Raw genomic sequence first — 16207 nt, 5'->3', positions numbered from 1 at the left:
TAACTTCATTGAATTTTTACAACCTGAGCACTTCCATATAATCACTCAGAATCAGAAACAGAATATATCAGCTTGACCCCAAAGCCCACCTCATGGAACCTTCCAGAGACCACTCCCTCAAGGGTAATCAATATCTTGACTTCCAACACCACTGATGGATTCTGATCATTTTCATATCTTATATGCACGGCACTGCTTTGTGTCTAGCTTCTGAGTGACAAGATTTTTCAGATGTAATTCAAATTTCTAATCATTTGATTTTAAATTATGGGGCTTCCCAGGTGGTGTTAGTGGTAAAGAATCTGCCTGCCAATGTATGTAAGAGACATGGGTTCGATCCCTAAGAAATGACAACTCGCTCCAGTATTCTTGCCTAGGAAATCTCATGGGCACATGAGCCCAGCGGGCTAAAGTCTGTTGGGCCACAAAGAGTCAGACATGACTGAATGATTGAGCACAGCAATCCTGGAGTGGGCCTGATTTAGTTAAACAGAAGGCCTCAAAAGCAAGGTGAGGCTTCCAAGAGAAAGGAGAAGAAAAAGGAGGAGGTGAGGAGAGACTTTTTCTGGAATAAATACTAATGAGCAATGATCATACATGAATTTATACTTGCTAATTATAGATGGTAAACCAATTCACAAGCCCAGTGTCTGCAGAGCATTTTTCATGGAATAACAGACTGGTTCCAAATAGGAAAAGGAGTACATCAAGGCTGTATATGGTCACCCTGCTTATTTAAATTCTATGCAGAGTACATCATGAGAAATGCTGGGTTGGAAGAAACACAAGCTGGAATCAAGATTGCTGGGAGAAATATCAGTCACCTCAGATATGCAGATGACACCACCCTTATGGCAGAGAGTGAAGAGGAACTAAAAAGCCCCTTGATGAAAGTGAAAGAGGAGAGCGAAAAAGTTGGCTTAAAGCTCAACATTCAGAAAATGAAGATCATGGCATCTGGTCCCATCACTTCATGGAAAATAGATGGGGAAACAGTGGAAACAGTGTCAGACTTTTTTTGGGCTTCAAAATCACTGCAGATGCTGACTTCAGCCATGAAATTAAAAGACGCTTACTCCTTGGAAGGAAAGCTATGACCAACCTAGATAGCATATTCAAAAGCAGAGACATTACTTTGCCGACTAAGGTCCGTCTAGTCAAGGCTATGGTTATTCCAGTAGTCATGTACGGATGTGAGAGTAGGACTGTGAAGAAGGCTGAGGGCCGAAGAATTGATGCTTTTGAACTGTGGTGTTGGAGAAGACTCTTGAGAGTCCCTTGGACTGCAAGGAGATCCAACCATTCCATTCTGAAGGAGATCAGCCGTGGGATTTCTTGGGAAGGAATGATGCTGAAGCTGAAACTCCAGTACTTTGGCCACCTCATGCGAAGAGTTGACTCATTGGAAAAGACTTTGATGCTGGGAGGGATTGAGGGCAGGAGGAGAAGGGGACGGCAGAGGATGAGATGGCTGGATGGCATCACGGACTCGATGGACGTGAGTCTGAGTGAACTCCGGGAGTTGATGATGGACAGGGAAGGCCTGGCGTGCTGCGATTCATGGGGTCACAAAGAGTCGGACACTACTGAGTGACTGAACTGAATAAGAGAAACAGTGGGAATCATAGTTATTTAGATTTCTAGTTTGTTTTCTTTCCCCCAAGCCAGTTCTAATGTCCTATATTCTTGTATACTATCCGTATAAGTAAACTCTCAATTTTCAAATCCTTGGTTTCGATTTCAGGTTCATAAAGTAAGGTCACCATATTTGTGGTAAGCCGGTGGAAGGAAGTGTTACCAGACAGCCAGACATCTCAGACTTGTTATTATCTTCCAAAGCAATCCCTGTGGAAAGCTTTATTGAGTGGACCTGAATACATTTCAAGTAAAGCTCTGCTGCTGCTGTTGCTGCTAAGTCACTTCAGTCGTGTCCGACTCTGTGCGACCCCATAGACGGCAGCCCACCAGGCTCCCCCGTCCCTGGGATTCTCCAGGCAAGAATACTGGAGTGGGTTGCCATTTCCTTCTCCAATGCATGAAAGTGAAAAGTGAAAGTGAAGTCACTCAGTCGTGTCCAACTCTCAGCGACCCCATGGTCTGCAGCCCACCAGGATCCTCCATCCATGGGATTTTCCAGGCAAGAGTACTGGAGTGGGGTGCCATTGCCTTCTCCGAAGTAAAGCTCTAAGTTTGTTTTTTTGTTTGCTTCTTTTTGTTTTTAAGAACACAAACTATTTTCTCCATTATCATATTCCCCTTAACATATATCCTAGAGCAGGATTAAAGATACAATTCATCTTTTCTATTTCTGTTTTAAATGATTTTTAATAAATATCATTTTCCATCATCAGAGGTGAAATTAAGGCCAAAACAGAATTTTTAACTTCCCCTTCCACAACTGTTCCTTCTCAAGTCTTCTCCAATTCAGTTGTTTTTCGTCCCCCTGTCACTCCGTGACTGAAGTCAAATTTATAGGAAAGACTAGCAAGTGGGTTTTCCCTCCAAGCTTGTTCCAAAACTGGCCACTTCGCTTCGTCTCCATCATCACACCCTTACTCAGGCTACACTGATGCCAAAAGCAGAGAGTCGCTAGGTGATCTCCCAGCTCCTACTAAGCTCTGATACCTACAACAAGGTAGGAGCTCTTTTTTATTTTATTTTATTTATTTATTTTTTGTCCACAGTATCTGTTAATTGTTTATTTATTGAGAGACTATTTCTCACCCCAGAGAGTCACAGTTTCATAGTTCAGGAGCACAGCAAAGTGACAAACTTCCAAGGAACTCAACCCAAAGAGATTCTTTATATTCCAAATCACTTTGCACTCTGAAAGATACCAGCCTTCCTCATCTCCTCAAAATCTTTCATGGAATCATAATTTCTGTAGAAGTCTGCATATGCCTTCTTTCTTTTTTCAGCCACAGCAAAGTTATAGAAAGTTGCAGACCCCAGGGAGACCACAAATGCTCCAACAATATGAAATCGCAGACGTTTGGCCAGGAGGCCACGCATCTGAGGTTTTGCCAAAGCAGTGGACATGGCAGTTTTTCTTCTCGACGGCTCAACCGCGACGTCCTCTCAGGCTCAGGAGCTCTTTTTTAAATTGGAAATTAGGTACTGTAACTCCTCTGCTTAAAGTCTCAACTGAGACTAGACATTTGATGACACTAAAGAATTACTAAAAAGTTACAGATGTGATTATGGAACTGTGGCTATGTTCTTAAAAAGAGTTTCTATGTTTCAGAGATATATACTGAAATATTCATGAACAAAATGACAGGTTGCTAGCTCCAAATTATATGATGGGGTTGGGGAAAGAGCATAGATAAAACAAAATTGGCCATGAGTTGCTAATTATTGAAGCTGGGTAATGGGTACATAGGGAGTCATTTTATTTTCCATTTTCATGTATGTTTGAAATTTTTGTAATAAAAAGTTTAAAAATCTCCATCGGCGCTTGAATGCACTTAAGAGTAAAATTGCAAGAGCTTGTCTTGATCCAAAAGGCCTCTTATGATCTCATTCTTGCTCATCACTCTCAGACCACTTCCAGTACCAGCTCTGCCCAGCAACTACCATAAAGAGCTACAAGAGTTATCCCTGCACCTTAATTATACTGAATGTTTGGACACTTCAAGGCCTCGAAGGAGTTCTTCCATCAGTCAGGAGGTCTCCTCCCCAGATGTTCTCACGGGTGGCGACTTCAGGTGGCATCACCCCTCTGCAGAGCCTTCTCTCATTGTTTAAAGCCATCTTCCCTCCTTGCCCTCTCCCACCCATCTGCTCCATTCTCCTTTCCCTGTTGTTGTTCAGTCACTAAATCGTGTCTGACTCTGCGACCCCCTAGACTTTAGCCCGCCAGGCTCCTCTGTCCACAGGATTTCCCAGGCAAGAATACAGGGGTGGGTTGCCATTTCCTCCTCCAGGGGATCTTCTCAACCCAGGGATCAAACTCACGTCAGATGGCAACCCACTCCAGTATTGCTACATGGGAAATCCCAGGGACAGAGGAACCTGGAAGGCTACAGTTCATGGGGTTACAAGAGTCAGATGTGACTTAGCAACTAAACCACCACTGCAATGAATAATTACATGCTTATATATATTACTATAATTAATAGTTAATATTTGCAAGTTGCCTTTGGATTACATACAGTATATTCATTCACATACATACATAGTATTATTCCAACACCAAATATCTGATGATTACTGGTTAATATAGAAATGACAGTTTGCAACTGCTACACTTTCAGCAAAAGATTTTGCTAAATGTATTGTTGCCAGACTTCAGACTTTAAAATTAATTTTTAAGATTCTTAGCTGGTGTTAAACCATGTCAGCATAATAAGTACGTTTTGATTTTCTTTCAGATGTTCCTGAAAAATTGATTTTTAAAATTTTTCCCAGTGACCTACAAGGCTGTGAAGAAGAGAGAATTCTTCTTAATCTCAAAGATCCAAGCTAAGCTCAAACTCCCTGGCCATTGTGCCCGTGCCACCTTCTGTGTTTACCTCTTTATGTATCTTTGAAAAAGCACAAATGTATTAGTGAGAGAACACCGACTGGTAGGTTTTAAACTGTCTTTAAATGAACCAACTTACAAAACGGAAAAAGAATCACAGATGTAGAAAACAAACTTATGGTTACAAGGGGGAAAGGGAAGGGAGGGATAAACTGGGAGGTTGAGACTGATACATATACACTGCCATGTATGAAACAGATAACTTATAAGAACCTACTATATAGCATAGGGAACTCTACTCAAAACTCTGTAATGGCCTTTATGGGAAAATAATCTAAAAAGAGCAGACAGTTACATAATTGAATCACTTTGCTGTGTAGCAGAAACACAACATTGTAAATCAACTATATTCCAATAAAAAGTTATTTAAAAAATACATACAATGCCACTGACAGGACATTTAAAGCAAACTGGCTTTCTAACTGGTAAATCGTAATGAGGCAGGAACAGGAAGAAAAGGAAGACATAGCTTCCCAAATCCACCCATTTCTTTAAAACCAGATCAGTGTAGATCCTAATCATTTGTTCCCAAATCCACCCATTTCTTTAAAACCGGATCAGTGTAGATCCTAATCATTTGGTGACCAGCAAAGGCCATTCCCCCTTCTCTATCGAAGCAATTAAAATATCACATATTTCAATCTTCAAATAAGTGGCAAGACTGTTCTATGTTAAGGACTTTGTATATGTATATACTATGAAGTATTTTCTTGGCTAAACACTTAAAATTCTACCCTGGCCAGTGTTTTAAAAAGAACCCACAGTTATACTGTTCGTTTAAGAAATCTGACCTAATATTACAGACAAAAATCTATACTGAGGAAACAAAATAACTTTCATATCACTCAAATAGCTCTATTAAGAAAATTTTTAGAGTTGTGTGTTTTAGCACTAACTAAAATGAACAGAAAAATGCTTTCTAAAATGTTGAAAAGCAGGAAATGAAAGGTTAAGGTATTTCACTATGTGTATGTTATGCTGGACCCTTGAAGCTACCGCCTACACAAGAAGGTACTTTAAAGATTACTTGAATGTGTTTTCTGAAAATATGAACTGATCCATTCATTTTTAAAACCCTTAATGTAGTAGTACTCTTACTTTGCCTGACAGATGACAAGGCTCAGGAAGGGGAAAGATCAGAGCTGCAGGAACAACAACAAAAAAGGCTGGCACCAAATCCATTTCCCCTTCATGCCAACACTTTTACTCCCTTATCATGCAACAAAGCAACAGGAAAAGTATCGAATATGAAAAGCAAAGAGATTCCACATGACTGAGCCTTGGCAGGTACAAACGCATTAGTAATGGAGCTGACTCCTGTGACCTTTTCAATTACGATAATCCCTCAAAGAAAATTAAAACCATTTTCTAAAACATCATCCAAGGAGTTCCACAGATAATTGAAGAAAACATTTAGGAACATCCCTGACATTTTTCTAAGCATGTATGTACTTAACACATGTCTGTTCTCATTTTATATAGCCTTTCGAGGAATGATTATTTGTGAGCAAAATGTCAAACTTAATTTGAAAAACATTTTTTTAAAATCTGTATTTCCAGAGTTTTTGACCTTCATTTTCCTATTATATATATATTTGTGTTTTGAAATGGGAAGATCTCAAGAGAGGAGGGAGGTTGGGGAATGAATGAAATGGGTGAGGGAAGTTTAGATGTGCAGACTTCCAGTTACAACATAAACGAGTCATAGTGATGAAATGTACAGCATGGCAAACACAGCCAATGGTAATGTAACATCTTTGTGTGGTAAGAGACGGTAGCTAGACTTATCACGGTGATCATTTTGTAATGCATAGAAACATCAACTCACTACGTTGTGTACCAGAAACTAATATAATGTTGTAAGTCAACTAGGCTTCAAAAATCAAACTCTTAGTAAAAGAAATCAGATTTGTGGTTACCAGAGATGAAGAGTTGGGGGGGAAGGAAGAATCACAGGAAAGTGATCAAAAGGTACAAGCTTCCAGTTATAAGATAAATAAGGAATAGGGATCCAATGCATGACAATGAAAAATACAGTAAGCACTGTTGTGTGTTCTATATAAAAGATGCTAAGAAAGTAAATGTTAAAGAGTTCTAATCACAAGGGAAAAATAAATTTCTTTCTATAATTTTTTTTAATCTACATGAGATGATGAATGCTCACTACTAAGGTTATTGTGCTGTGTGTGTGTGTGTGTGTGTGTGTGTGTGTGTGTGTAAGTCGCTCAGTCATGCCTGACTCTGCAATCTCATGGACTGCAGCCCACCAGACTTCTCTATCCATGGGATTTTCTAGCTAAGTATCTTATGATATATGCAGGTCAAATCAATTATACTGTACATCTCAAACATACAAAACATTAGTCACTCAGTTGTGTCCAACTCTGTGCAACCCCATGGACTGTAGGGTGCCAGGCTCCTCTGTCCATGGAATTCTCCAGGCAAGAATATTGGAGTAGATTGCCATTCCCTTCTCCAGGGGATCTTCCTGACTCAGGAATTGAACCTGAGTTTCCTGCATTGCAGGACGATTATTTACCATCTGAGCCACTTAGGGAAGCCCAACAGTGCTGTATGTCAATTATATCTCAAGCAAAACTAGAAGGAAAAACTATTTAAGACACTGTTATATAGCATCCTAAAGCTAAAAGTGTCCTATATTGATTATTTTGCAGATAAAGCATTTTATATACAGTCTAAAATTCCGTAAATTATCATTAAAAATACACAGAAAATGGAAGCAGCGCATCTGAACATGGTGTTTTTCTTTTAACCTTTTCTAATATTTTTCTAATTAAAATATTATGGCTTTTAAAAGGGTGACTATATTTACTCTTTTGGACATGAATTTGAGCAAACTCTGGGAGATAGTGAAGGACAGGGAAGCCTGGCATGCTACAGTCAATGGGGATGCAAGCAGTCAGACCCGACTTAGTGACTGAACAACAACAATGTACTCTTTTCTGCGTCATGAGAATTTGAAAATCAGTTAAGCAATTAATACTTCATTTAAAATGTATCCTTTTGTTTGGGATATGCCAAATATGTAAAGTAGCTTTCCGGTCCCTAGAATGTTCAACAACTTTCTAGTCAACAAAATATTGCCAAAGCATAGTGACATGTGAAGATTTAAATTCAAATAAGGTTTAAAAAAAGAAAAATGAGCCACCAAGTTTGACCTAGTTCAGTTTCTACTAAGTGAGTAAGTAGACTGAATATTTAAGGAAATCAAAGATCACTTCATTGCTGGACTGAATAAACTGACTTCACGTAAGTGCCCAGAAGAGAAGCCACATCTATAGACATAATATTCAAGAAACCGAAGCCTCGGTTCTTCACTCAGCTCTCCTCCTTATTGGCCTTATGGAAATTAGCTGGGTATTCGACCAATGGGAGCCGCCATTTCTCATGAACTGAATGGGAATGCTAGCATATGCTATCATATGGATCAGTCCAAAAAGGTTTTGAAAATCATATAATATTATGGAAACAAGCATATGGTGTTATCATTACTAGTTCTGGTTTATGCTCAGTATCAGCAGCACTGATCTAACACAGCAGGTTAGAGACAAGTCACCCTGCACTGGAAAGTATAAAATGGATTCTGATCAACAGAAGTCATTCTACTGTTTTCTGAATCTTCCAAGAGAAATTGACAGCCTTCAGTGGAGAGAATTAAAAAACAAAAGTTTGTCTCAAATGTTTATTTCTGTTGCTGACACCTATTAAGAACCAGGACTGTGACAGTGTTAGTCACTCAATCACGTCCAACTCTTTGCCACCCCATGGACTGTAGCCCACCAGGCTCCTCTGTCCATGAATTCTCCAGGCAGCAATACTGGAGTGGGTTGCCATTCCCTTCTCCAAGGGATCTTCCTGACACAGGGACCAAAGCTAGGTCTTCTGCACAGCAGGCAGATAGCTATCAAGCTACAGTTGGCAAGTTTAAAACAAACAAACAAAAAAATGACTACTAACTCAGCCTTTTAAATTCTGCCATTAGAACAGAAGATCAGTCTAAAGCACATGCTACAAAGGATGCAAAATAACTCACGATGCCTTCAGTTTCAGGATTAAGACCCTTCATTTCAATAGGTGTCTGTTCTGTTTTTAGAACTGTCGCATAATGAGAAAAACCATCATGGGAGCACAGATGACTACCTCATAAGAGAGTACTTAGCCTTGGTCCAAGAATAATTTTATTTGTATCTAATTCAAATACCACAGAACAAAGCACTAGGAGGAAAAGGGATGACAGAAGCAGAGCACTTCAGCAAGACGCTGGTCCTGCATGAAGTGAGGTAGGTGGGAAAGGACCACGTGACCAGTGCTTCTGTGTTGGTGGAGACCAAGAAGGGACCAGCTGGCAGGAAGATCTTGCTTTTGCAATTCACTTCAAAACCTATCAGCAACCCTCAGATCCAAGACTTATAACTCTTAAATAAACAGTGGGAAATGGAGAAGAAGTAATCTCATTGGGAGAAAAAAAATAGTTTACAACTGTTAAAATATGCCAGGGTTTTTTCACATAGAAGAGTTAAGGAAGTTATTTTAAAATTTGTGGGGACCTCTTACTACAAAGCAGACTGCTTGCAAGAATCTAGCTGTACATACTCCTTTATGTGAACTCATCACAGTAAGGACTTTTTGACCACTGAAGCTAGTAAGGCACCTGCAAGACCTTTTAGGAAAATGAGTAGGGCGGTAGCCACTTCACCAAAGAAAATTTAAGTACACATTTGTCTCTGCATTTTGTTTCTTTTCTAAATTCTTTTTGATCATCCCAAAAGGTAGTATTAATGAGATTTGCATTCTTTACTAGATACCAGGGAAACAGAGACAATATATCTAATGATAAGACTTGACGTGCCACAAACAATGAATGTTGCAGAGGGTGGAGAAAGAAGGGGACCTTCCTACACCATTATTATTATTTTTTATTTATACTGAAAATTCTGATCCTTTTAGGGATTTGAAATACTCTTCCTAACATTTTCCAGTCAGGAGGATAATGAACATGTAAATAAATACATCTATTTACATATGTTCATTATACATGAACCAAGAAGATATTTCTAAATCAATTTCTTGTGTCCCTTCTATAATCCACAGCATTTGCCCTTTCCACAAAAGTTGAAAGGAAAGGAAAAACAAGGCATTGCGAGCAAGAATCAAGACAAAGAGATGGTAGAGAAACAAATTCTCAAGTGTCAAGTCATCACCTGGAAAGAGTGCTGAGTGGGAATGTAAAGTAGAAAGCCACTATAGAGAACAGTATGGCGGTTCCTTTAAAAACTAAAAACAAAGCTACCATAAGACTCTGCAATCCCACTCCTGGGTATATATCTAATGAAAACCATGGTCCAAAAGGATACAGGCATCCCAATGTTAACTGCAGCACTGTTTACAATAGCCAAGACATGGAAGCAATCTAGATGTCCGTTGACAGAAGAATGGATTAGGAAGATGTGGTGCATATACACAATGGAATATGATTCAAGCACTGAAAAAATAAAATAATACCATTTGCAGTCACATGGGTAGACCTAGAGAGTCATACTGAGCGAAGTAAGTCAGACAGAGAAAGAGAAATATCATATGATATCCCTTATATGCGGAATCTAAAAAGAAATTATACAAATGAATTTATGTATAAAACAGAAACAAACTCACAGACTTAAAGAATGAACTCACAGTTACAAGGAGGGAAGGATGTGGGTAAGGGATAGTTAGGGCCTTTGGGATCAACAGGTACATACTGCTACATTTAAAATGGATAATCAGTGAAGACTTACTGTAGAGCACATGGAACTCTGCTCAATGTTATGTGGCAGCCTGGATGGGAGGGGAGTTTGGGGGAGAACGGATACACGTATATGTATCGCTGAGTCACTCTGCTGTCCACCTGAAATTATCAGCGTTGTTAATCGGCTGTACTCCAATATAAAATAAAAAGTTAAAAAAAAAACAACTGGATGTGAAGCCCCATGTTAAAGATCATCAGCATTCATTCTCCCCACAAGATCTTCACTACTTTTGTCCAACAATCGGTACACAAACGGCAACACAATAGAACTGCCTATTTACTTGTCAGCTTCTCCCAACAAGCCACCAACTCCAGGATATCAGGGTTCTCCACCTACACCCTAGTGTCAGCCCTGTGCCTCATACACAGAGAAAGCTCACACATATGCTAGGAAGTTTTGTTGCTTTAATTATCATCACCTGGGTATTACTTTTTTTTTTTAAACTATATTTACATCGAAAATCTTGAATTATTCAGGGATTTCAAAATCTCATCCTAATATTTTCCTGTAAGAAAGATAGCGAACATGTAAAGAAATACATTTATTTACATATGATTATCACACGTAGGCCAAAAAGATATTTCAATATCAATTTCCTGTGTTCCTTCTAATCTTCAGCTTTTGCCTCTTCCACCAAGTTGAAAGGAAGAGTGAAGCAATGGATTACAAGTGGGAGTCGAGGCAAAGACAGACAGGAGAGAAACAAGTTCTCAAATGTTACAGAATCACCTGGAAAGTGTATTGATTACCTGGGAAACTCTGATTCCATGGACCTATCCCCAGAGAGCTACGCCATAGTCCTAAGCACTGAGAGGGAAGAGATGAGCTACAAGTGTCCATAACTAAATTGTTGTTGTCTACTCATTAAGTTGTGTCCAACTCTCTTGCAACCCCATGGACTGTAGCCCTCCAGGCTCCTCCATCCATGGAATTCTCCAGGCAAGAATATTGGAGTGGGTCTCCATTTTCTTCTCCAGATCCTCCTGTCCCAGGGATCGAACCCATACTATCTGCATTGGCAGGCAGATTCTTTACCCCTGAGTCACCTGGGAAGGAGTTAGCTTTTCATGCTTTTGTTTTTAAATTTTAGTTTCAGAACAAAGAGGACTGTGATAAAACAGGAAGATGTGGGGCTCACAGTAATTACATTTGATTATTCTCCTGATCACTATCACCTCCAGTAATTTCATAATTCATTATTGTTATTTACTTAAGTTTCCAAAGGATTTTAATATGTTCCTTAGCTTCTACGTAGAGAAGGATTTTGCTAACAAACTAATGACTGATCACAATTACCGATGAGGAAAACGGAAATCACAGTCATAATGTATATAATCATTATAAACAGAAGCTATGTAAATTACATGTCAAAGATTACAGCCTCTTTAGTACTGGGGAGTAACTAAAAAATAAACATTTACACATTGCACATTTTCCTATTTCCCATTTTCTGTCCTCTTTTTTCATAGTATGAGTAAAAGAATATTATCAAAAACAAGGAAAACCTTGTAGCATCATATGAGTAGGTTTTCTATCTGTAGTTGAGAATTTCAAATACAATAGATATTTTACTTACTTTCACAGCACATTTATTTTAAATCCTGCAATGTTTCCTTTTGGTTTGAAAGTCTGTGTTTCACCCTTAAATCATTTCTCAGTACTTAAATTCTTTTTCATTTAAAATTTCACAAAATCTATATGAGTATTTGTTTTTCAGCAAAGTCCATATTACTATCCGACATGTCATCAGCATCTCTTTAGCTCTCCCTTCTTTATAATGGCATTCTTGTTTTTCATCTGAGCATACAGTGCCCTGAAACAGAGACCACATCTTCCAATCTCAAACTGATGGCCTTTTCCCCTTCTCTTTCCTTCTTCCTGCCAGATAAAATGTGGTCATAATGACTGAAACGTTCTATCAAATAACACTGGTTAGATTATTCCTCTTCCTAGTATAGGCACATGTTCACATATATACATTATATGTGGAACACATCACACAAAAGTACTTCCCCGTGCTCCATCTCCTTTTTTCTCAAAATACCAACAAACTGGGAGCAATCTTAATCTACTCCCTAAGCTGATAGGCCTTTTCTTGAACCAGTAAGAACATTCTCAAGTGAGCCCATGACATTGAATCAGTTTTTTCAGACTATCACTCTGGATTGTTTGGTTTTTCCTTTTTTCTGCTTTGAGCCACATACTTGCTGCTCAAACAGAAACCGCAAGGTTATCTCTAGGCATCCTTATTTTGCCCACTTGGATGACTACTTGGTTAGGTACCCACAGGACAATGAAAAGAATAATAATTAATGTAATATAGTCATTCATTCAATGACTGAACAAAATTGACATGGTCCCTGCACTTCAGAAGCTTACATTCTAATGGAGGAAAAAGAGATAAGCAAACATATAATAAATTGTCTTAAAAGAATTAGACATGACTGGCAAATGTCCAACAACTCCTTGTCATGAGGGAACGGAGGTGAGGTGTGCTACTTGGACTGTGTTTGTAAACACTGTATAGGCTGCAGTTAAAGTCAGGACTTTCTGTAAGCTCAATAAATGGCTATGCCTTCTGACTAAATTCCACCAGAGGCTCTAAGCTACTAACCTCCTTTAGAAGATTGAAGCCACATCTCTTATGTAATCTACAGCATCAATCCAGTGGCAGAATCTGTTATCTTGAACAGGGCAACATTTATAATCATGAGGAATGATAACTACCTTCTTATACTCTGAAGATGTAACATGACTACAGAGGCAGCTGATGCTTTACATTGTTTTACAATATTACTCAACCACCCAGTTCTATGATAAACTTTTCCTTTTTTCCTTTTTTTAAGCCAAGAAAGGAGATTAAAAAAAAATCAATGAGTTGTCAACACAGAGCAGACACACAAGACCAGATGTAGTCTGTAAATAATGTTCTACGAGAGTCCACAGGAAAAGTGGAAATAATTTATTCTAGTAATCCTGACAGTTACCATCATCTAGATTGTGTTGTTTGTATTTTTTTGAGAAAAATTTAGGTGAGTCTTTCACCATTCCATGTACTTCCACCACTTAAAGAAATTCAATCAAAAGCTGAAGTTATGGATACTAGATTTTGTTAAGTAAAGATATTGAAGGTGGCATTTCTCATCATAGCACTTCTCAGAAACTTTAGATGCAGCAATGAACCTAAAAGTACAATGTGATGTATTTTCAACTGTTCATTCCAATGTTCAATACTTCAAATACTGTACTTCATAATTCACCCTATAAAACAGCAGACAGATATTATCTACCACACAAATACATATAAACACAAATATATTAATATGTATATGTATGTATCAAGAGATAAAGATTTGTTTTTTTTTTAATAAATAGATGAGAAGAAAGGTCACACCATTGTTACTGTCTAAAAATAATTTCCCAGAATCTATAATCTTCAAAGCTGTGCTGAATTATTCATTTAATCTTATTAAAACTAAAAATTTAAGTTATACCTCTGAATATGACTCAGAATAAAATAATCATGAATACATCACAAAAATTCATGTTCATTAACCGTAAATAGCTTTTGGACTGATTTCTGTTTAAGAATGAGCGCATCATCTAAACAAACTCTGTTGCCAAAAAAGCCACAAAATTATAAATGCAATTCCTTTCTGAAATGATGCCTCAGTGCAAAGTGTAATCCTTAGGATCATCCCCCATCTTCTGAATTGCACACAAGAGTATTTACTACACATGTTGTTTATTTATAAGACAGACACTACAAACAACATCCAGAATGAGAGTTTTATCTAAAATTCTGTACATTTCACATGTTTTAAAACAGAAGGTCTTATATTTGATCAGCTTGGCTTTAATCTTAGTTATAATGATCTTCAAATATGCTAAGATATTCCTGACATCTCAAAAGAACGCATTATTACTGTCTGTCAACTTATTTTTAGGAAAGCTATATCATAAAAAATGTATAGCCTCACATAATTAAAACAATTCAAGCAGTGTGCATTGACTAAAGTAATATGGACTATTAAATAATTCAAAATTGTGTTTAGCAGCAGCAGCTGTTTAATTAAAAGGTAAAAACTGCAACTAATCCAGTACGGTTGACAGAAATATAGCCTGTATCAGTAGTGAGATCCCCTAGGACAGAGAATATGGATATGAATTCCAGAAGTCATGAGCTTCACTTAATGAATATAATGAAAATAACTACAATAAATCTGTAAAGAAACATATTTTACATCAAAGATCTTCTGAATGTTCCCTCGCTTTTAATTTCCTTGAAGCTAATAATTCTACATTTCAATGTAGCAAAAAATCCTCTAATGTACATACTGTTAACCAGCAATGCATACAGCTTGTATCAGAGGGCCCACAAGCTGAAGTTCAGCCTACAAGGAGACTAGAAAAACTCTCAGAACCTGTTGTTCCTTGAAAGTTCTGATTTTCAGGTTCAGTATTCAACATATTTGCTCATAATTGCCCCTTATCACGGAGTAACACAACTGGTCAACAAACACACCAAAGTAACAAACCTAACCAATAACTGATGAATTGAACTTTACAACCTTATTGAGAAACTATTTTCCCCTACCATATTAGAGGGGGCAACTCTTTGTTAACTGAAAAAATGGACAGTGAGGATGATGTAAGTATTTATAAATATGATTAAGGGATACGCATAGTGCTTCCATCCCTTCATCTGGAAATCCCATTCCAGTTATCTTTCTTCTGAAATAAGACGGGCAGGCATAACTTAATGTATAAAAAACCTAACTGCAGAAATGTTTTTAATATTTATTCTTTCCAATTTTTCCTGATATCAATCTCATTACCGGGCACTGATCAAGAAATTTTGTCACAGCCATACACTGTACCGGAGAAGGCAATGGCACCCCACTCCGGTACTCTTGCCTGGAAAATCCCGTGGAAGGAGGAGCCTGGTGGGCTGCCATCTGTGGGGTCACACAGAGTCGGACACGACTGAGCGACTTCACTTTCACTTTCCACTTTCATGCATTGGAGAAGGAAATGGCAACCCACTCCAGTGTTCTTGCCTGGAGAATCCCAGGGACGGGGGAGTCTGGTGGGCTGCCATCTATGGGGTCGCACAGAGTCAGACACGACTGAAGCAAATTAGCAGCAGCAGCATAAACAATGTACTAGTAGATGGCCATTACAAATCAGCAAAACTATCTGTATGTTTATCCTCTATATGACAAAGAAGTCAATAATTGAATAAATTCATTTTTATCAAATAAGTAATCATAAGATCAAAAGACAAAAAATACAAAGACTAATTCATAACTTGGCATATGTTTAAGCTAAAGTAAATAACATTAACTCACTTCATGATTTTCTGCTAAAAAATGCTTATTTTTGTAAGTTTCCCAGTTTACCCTGGCTGTGTTTTAGAAAACAGTTTTGAAAAGTATGAAATCAGGTAGTTCATAAGAGTCACTGCAGTAATAGAAGTGAGTGAAGTAGAAATAAAAATGAAAAGCCAGTAGAGATATGAGTTATTATTTTAGAGCAATTACACTAAAAAAATGTATACCTGATCAAATATATACACACACACACACACACACACACACACACACATCTTGTTTTCTTTAAAGGGGAAATACCAAACTATTTCTATAGGGTTTACTTCTAGAAGGAAAGGGGAAAAGTCCTCCTAAAACAGCGAGATGAAAAAGGGAAAGGTCCCTTTTATGCTTTACAAATGAGAAAGATAAATGGTTTATAGGTTGTTTTAACATTCCTATCATATGTCCTGTGGACTTTGTTTATTTGCAAATTATGGGGCCAGCAGAGCAGAAAATGGAAGTCTTTAATTAGGCAGAGCAGGTGGCTGAAAGCCACAAGG

At 38.0% G+C, this 16207-nt stretch overlaps 2 protein-coding genes across 34 annotated transcripts in view; both read right to left on the bottom strand.

Moving 5' to 3' along the window:
* Window positions 1-16207, bottom strand: part of FHIT (fragile histidine triad diadenosine triphosphatase) — a 1561686-nt gene that overhangs the window by 540593 nt on the left and 1004886 nt on the right. The window lies entirely within an intron of this gene.
* LOC138424134 (cytochrome c oxidase subunit 6C-like) lies at window positions 2685-3104 on the bottom strand. Its single transcript, XM_069560438.1, has one exon. It carries the CDS (start codon window positions 3037-3039, stop codon window positions 2815-2817), a length of 225 nt encoding a protein of 74 aa, XP_069416539.1. The 5' UTR covers window positions 3040-3104; the 3' UTR covers window positions 2685-2814.

The sequence above is a fragment of the Ovis canadensis genome, chromosome 19 (genome assembly GCF_042477335.2).
Source record: "Ovis canadensis isolate MfBH-ARS-UI-01 breed Bighorn chromosome 19, ARS-UI_OviCan_v2, whole genome shotgun sequence".
Lineage (NCBI taxonomy): Eukaryota > Metazoa > Chordata > Mammalia > Artiodactyla > Bovidae > Ovis > Ovis canadensis.
Note: the sequence above shows the minus strand (reverse complement) of the source record. Positions and strands in the feature narration are given on the sequence as shown.